Below are 6000 nucleotides of genomic sequence, written 5' to 3'. Positions count from 1 at the left end.
AGCCTCCAACAGAGCAAATATTTCAGAAGAGAGAAATCACTTGTCCCGCTGACGATTGGCCACAATTTGGAGGATGCTCAGGGTAGATGCATGAGTGTCTCTCATGTTTTGAAGGCTTTTGATTCGAGGAGGCTGGGGTGGAAACGAGTGTCCAACTGAGCTTCATGACGTTAAGAAACATAAACCTAAAACCACGCTAGCCTTCTGCAGACAGATGGCATCGTACGTCTCACAGATCACAGCGCACATATGGCTGCTGGTGCCTGCCACCACGTTAACGACCCCGGGAACAGCAACGCACAGTTAATTAGACGCCACCATGGCTGTTTGGGGACTGAACGAGTCATGGTTACTCGGGGAGGAAAGGGGTAACAGATACTATACAACCCTGAGTCATCACCAGAAGGGGGGAAATGCAAACTTACACACACAGGAGTCTTCAGGATAAAGTACAGTGGCCGCTGTGTCATAGACAGAAGATCCACACTTAGATATCGGAGACATAAATGTGTTAATTGACGCAGCCCTGAACAAGACCATAGAAGCCAAGGGTGAGGGAGTGTCTGTGCAACACACCAACGGGCATCCAAAGACATTCTTGTCGCTCTCTGCCTGAGGACCCTTCCGGCCTTTTACTCCAGATGTGTCTTGGACATGGACCATGATGAAGGTGACATAGTTAGCATGAAACACACTGATTTGCTATTCTTTGGGGGAGCCTGGAGTTCTGGGGTTGGGCCTGGGCTGTGATGGACGCATGACTAATAAAGCTGAAATGGTTACAAAGCCAAACTTCCTAATCTCTTGCACATGTCAATCTCGCTACAGTGCAGATGCATTCATAACTGTTGTATTTGGTCTGGGTCGGATTTACATGCATACCATATTGCTTATTCTGTATTAAAGAAACCGTTAGGCATTTCTGATGAGGAAACTGCATGGTGGACTGGCTTAATGGAATTTGGAATATAAGAAATCACAACATCACCATTGGCATCCAAGGCATCGTTATTGCCAACATACCTAGTGGGCACGTCCGGGAGACTTGCCCTTTGACTTATTATTTTTGGTTAAAGGACTCACCTATCTGGTATCTGCCATTCCCAGCACACACCTCACGAGATTCCTTGAGTGGAAGACTATGGCATGGAGCCATGTGCAAAAGAACCAACAAAAAAAATACCTTCGTAAATTATCTTCCTCTTTGCAGGGCACTATTGGGCATCCAACATTTTCCCTCCAGAATGTTGGCCATTACGTACGTTTCCCTATAGATAAAACTTTAATGGAAGGTTTTAAACATCAGATTCAATACTAGGCATTTTCTTGTACACACGTCTATTGCTGCAGGAATTCAACACCCTAGGGGTAGAGTACATATTAGTCTTATTTGCAGCATAAGGCATAACATGCTCGGAAATATACACATCGCTGTGGCCTCTACTGTCCCTGGAACAGTACGACGCCGTGGACCTCAAGGAGGATCGGAGATAGCTGTCGTTCGCTGGCTGGGATGGCAGCGAGTGTTTGTAGGAGTCCGAGGGGCACCTCCCAATGACTAAGCGCTGGTCGTCCCCGTAGGAGTGGAGGAAGGGGTTGTCGGAGGTGTGGTCTGGCAAGAGGGACTTGCTCCGCTTGCCGTCCTCCAGGCCCTGAGGGAAGAGGGAGCTTTTGTTCCCCAAGAGTTTGCTGGAGGGGACACTAACGAGACTCCCGTACAAATTTCCCTCCAGGAGCCGTTCCCTGTCCTTGAGGCTTATGCTCCGAGAGGGCCTGCTAAGGTCCACCTCCCTGGGTTTGTCGAGGATGTTATCGTAGGAATGCTGGCGGCTAATCCTCAGCTTGTTCTTTTGGAACTGGAGGGTGTTGTTCTGTGCCCAGTCCTGCTGGTAGACCTCCTCCTGGGTGGCTGGGTTCCCTGTCTCCTGGAGCATCTGGTCTTCATCGATGTCGTAGAGGTTCCCCATCCGCAGGCAGGCGTCGCACTTGAAGGGCGACCTCATGGTGAAATGGCCCGAATAGGTGGGCAGGTTGGAGAGGCAGCTCCTGCAGTGCGTGGAGTTCTGCCGGTACCGGTCGCTGCCCTCGCTGAGAGGGGAACTCTTGTCTTTCAGGGTGAAGTGCTTGGAGTAGAGCTTGTACTGGTCATTGTTGGGGAGCCCGTCTTCATTGTGCAGAGGGTTCCTGTTCATGGGCAGCGTGGAGTCCTTGCGGAAGTTCTCGCTGTGGTCCGGGTAGGCATCTGGGAAGTCCATGTTCTCGGGAAGGGCCATGTTTTCAACAAACTGGGGGGGATCTAGGTGGAAACTGGGCTCCTTCTCACCATCAATGGTGTAGATCTTGTCTCTGGGGGAGCTCGCTTTGGTTTTCAAGTAGGAGCGCTCGACCTCACTGCAGTCCTTGGGGTACTTGGAGGCCATCGACCTTTTGAAGTTGTCCTTAGTCTTGTGGTTCTTATTGTTGTCAGGTTCCCTGTGGCACGTGGCCCGACTCGAAGTTTCTGAAATGTCTGAGTGGGCCACCTCTTCTGGAAGGTACCTGGGACTCTTTAGGGAGTGGGTCCTATTCTCCATGGTCCCCTCGTCCCTCTGGGAGACTGGGTTCTGGGTCACTGAATCTTGGCGTAGAGAGTCCATGGATTTCTTCCAAAGCTGCCGGGGCCTGGAGTTCCCTTTGGATTCCGTGCTCACAGCCACCTCCACTGTGTTAGGGTTGGACTCATTGAGAGTGAGAGGGTGCTGACCCTGGAACACATAGTTATTGAGGTTGTCCTTGTGCCTGTTGGCCACAAATGTTTGGAGTTCATTCATGTTGTCCCCAAAAATGCTGTCTTTCCCCTGAAAGGACCTGTTGTCCGAATATATCAGGTTTCCCTTATCTGAAACCATGTCCATGATGAGGGAACCTCTTTGGATGAGGTCGGAAGCTCTTTTGGGAGAATCCATTCTTGAGGAGTTCATGTTGGAGATGTTGGACATGTTTTTGGCTGACCGAAGGAGTTTTAACATGTTGCTCTGTGAGCCAGTCAGACTGAAGTCTGGTGACTTCTTTTTTTCTTCGATGTGCACCCCGTGAATGCAGCTGTAAATGCCCTGTGGGAAGTGACATAACACACCATCAGCAGCAGCCAGGATGGGAAACCACTCCACACCTGAACTCTACCTGCAAAGGTGAGATGTGGCCCTTCTTGTAGGAGCCCTGGAGGAAGAGTGAAATCCAATCTGAAGCCTGATAATGTTTCTTAAATGAATGAGACCAGTGGCAAAGCAGAAGGCTTATCTTGTCTCTGTGGCTCAAGAGAGACTTTTGCAAATAGTCATACATGAAGTTTGAGGGTCTCAGTGACTTCAAATTGACATGTAGGGATATTTAATGGAGCCTTCCAATACCCAGGTCACTAACTCATGCTTTTTATTAAAGTTTTCCAGAATCATCTTTGGAGTTAGGATACCAGAGCTACTGATAAACTAAGTTGGCATGAAAAACCACCTATTATTAATTCTTTTGGGGGATTACCCCTACCCACACACTGAAGCTATCAACCAAGTCATAAAACCCAAGGAGGTCAGTCAGAAAAGGTTTTCTGACTCAGGGTAGGCATGAAATCGATGCATGATCAATCAGGTGCTTTTTTGGAGGAACAGACATAGATGCTGGGATAGAAGGAGCAGTTGCAGGGGACTCATCTTGCCACCATGTGGGGAGATTATCCTGAGAGTGAAGCCATCATAGAAAAATCTACAACCCAGTGGACAGAGGGACGTGACACGGGTTGCACCTTTGGGACCACTCTCTCGAACTTTTACTCCACTGGATATATTCTTTGTGTGTTTGCTTGTGTGTGAATCTGCTCAACATAGAGTTGAGTTTCAGTTGCCAGGGACAGTAGAGAGCCCTGATGACACAGTGCGCTGCACTTGAATCCATCTAGGGACTGAGGGAATGACGGACTCCTGGGCAGCTCAAACGTAGGCATGCCCATCTATATGTCTCTTGTTTTGCCCTACGCTTTATTCCATTCTTAAAAATAGCTGCTAACTTCTACTTAATCGTAACTCAAGGGAAGAACTCTAATCATGCTACAGTAGTAGGCAAGGGGACATCGGTGACGTTGTGATTCGTGGCCCCGCCTCCCCCACTCCTGCTCCCAGAGTCTGGCAGCCGCACCTAAAAGAAACGCTCAGGTCCAGCCTGCAGGGTGTGACCCGGTCTTCCCACGACCGATGGGGAGCCAGCCCAAGGAGGGGTTTGCACAAGCGAGGGCCGCGGCTGCCGCCGCCTTTGGCATGAGCTCGTGGAAAGCATATGTGATTAACTGTGGACTCTGATACTAGTGGCTCCATCAGTTCCCCATGGCGGGGACGGGTTTCACCCGCAGAGATGCTCAAGGAACTGTGACAGCCTCAAGCCTGCTGCATTGTTCCTATGGTTTTCGGGAGACGGTCTCCCCTCTAGCCTTCGGGGAGAGGTAAACAGCAGCCCTCAGCTCTGTCTGCGCATCTCTCTGCCGCTCTCAGCCGCAGGCTGCACGGCCCCGGCAGCGCGCCCTTCCCCGCCTTCCTGCAGCCCTGTCCGCAGTCCCCTCTGCGTCCCGTGTGGCTGGCTGTTCACCTGCTAGGAAGCGCCGCCTCCCCTCACTGCCTCCAGCGTGGCTGGGAGTGGAGTCATACGAGCCTGTGTACACCTCGCACAGCACAGAGTCCTGAGCCTTTATGTTGAACCTATGCTTTCCTGCCCTGTTTAGTCTTGACCTAGAGGGACTGTGCGACTGCGGGTGAAAGCCAGGGCGCCTCCTGTCGGTTTGAATCAGCCAAGATCTGGGTCTTTTCCTACCGTTAGTATGATGAAAACAGTAGCCTTAAATCTTGTTTTCGAATTTTCTGTGTTTGAGATAAAAAACAATAGTCATTCAGTATGTTCCTCTAAGGCACGCCTCTCCTCCCCTTAGAGCTTTGGAGTGCTTCCCTCCGCCCCGTCGCTGGCAGAGCAATACGGCCCCACTTGCTGGGACGAGCTGGCTGTCTCTGTATTGGAGGGGCCCACAGAAGTGGCCAGAGAACCGAGTTATGTTTCAGAAGGTGAGAGGATGGCTGCTGACTGCTTCCTCTCATCCCTGGTTTGCCCTGGGACTAACTCACAGGACATGGCTAAGGCAGCTCCCAGGCGCATCTCCCTGGTGGAGCTGCAGGAAGGACTCAATGAGTGGGATTAGTGCCCTTATAAAAGGAACCCCAGAGAGCTCCCTCATCCCTTCCACCATGTGAGGACACAAGATGTCTATCACCCAGAAGAGGGCCCTCACTTGACCATTCGGACTCCCAGTTTCCACAACTGTGAGCAATAACTGTATAATTTATAAGCTACTGAGTCTGTGGTATTTTGTTATAACAGCCCAAATGGACTAAGTCTGTGTTACTCTACTGGTCCCAGCTGTGGACTAGCCAGAAGCTTCTTTCACTGTTTCCAACTGCCCTCATCTGAGCTCATGGGGAAGGTGCCATGGTTCTATCTCCCTGGTCCTTGGCTTTGCTGTGTCTCCCATTCCTCACGTTTCAGGAGACAATGAGGCAGCTTTTTTATGCTGGTGACAATGAATATTTTTTTCTACATGAGAGAGAAAGCATTTTAGAGAGAAAACAAAAGCTAAGGGCATCCCGCAGACAAGAGGGCACAGTTTTGTAAGGCATTGAAGACAAAGGCCACCGCTGTGGGAGAAGCTTGGTTCTAATGTTAAATAAATGGCTTCTCTGAGCTCTGGCTTTTTCCCTAGGCAGTGCCAGACATGCACGTATCTCAGGTGTGCATTGGTTCAAATTATCCAGGAGCTTCCCAAGGGACAAGCCCACAGGAAGGCTGGTGTGTCTGCTGTGTGGCAATAACTTGACATCTGTTGTCTGGCTGGTCAGTGTACTAAAAAGAGCACTGGTGATGGAGAGACCTGGCTTGTGTGCAGAAAACCCTGCCTTGAGGTAGAAGTGAATTTCAGAGGATCCTGGATCA

General features: G+C 50.4%; 1 protein-coding gene across 1 annotated transcript in view; it reads right to left on the bottom strand.

Annotated features, from left to right (window-relative positions):
* Positions 1–1294: 1294 nt before the first annotated feature.
* Positions 1295–6000, bottom strand: part of GRIN2A (glutamate ionotropic receptor NMDA type subunit 2A) — a 342626-nt gene continuing 337920 nt past the window's right edge. The window contains exon 12 of the mRNA XM_016197618.2: positions 1295–3092. Coding sequence (XP_016053104.2) covers positions 1296–3092 — 1797 coding nt within the window. The 3' untranslated portion in view covers position 1295. The remainder of the gene's footprint in view (positions 3093–6000) is intronic.

The sequence above is a fragment of the Miniopterus natalensis genome, chromosome 3 (assembly GCF_054644295.1).
Source record: "Miniopterus natalensis isolate mMinNat1 chromosome 3, mMinNat1.hap1, whole genome shotgun sequence".
Classification (NCBI taxonomy): Eukaryota; Metazoa; Chordata; class Mammalia; order Chiroptera; family Miniopteridae; genus Miniopterus; species Miniopterus natalensis.
The sequence above is the reverse complement of the archived record's forward strand: the minus strand, read 5'-3'. Positions and strand labels throughout refer to the sequence as shown.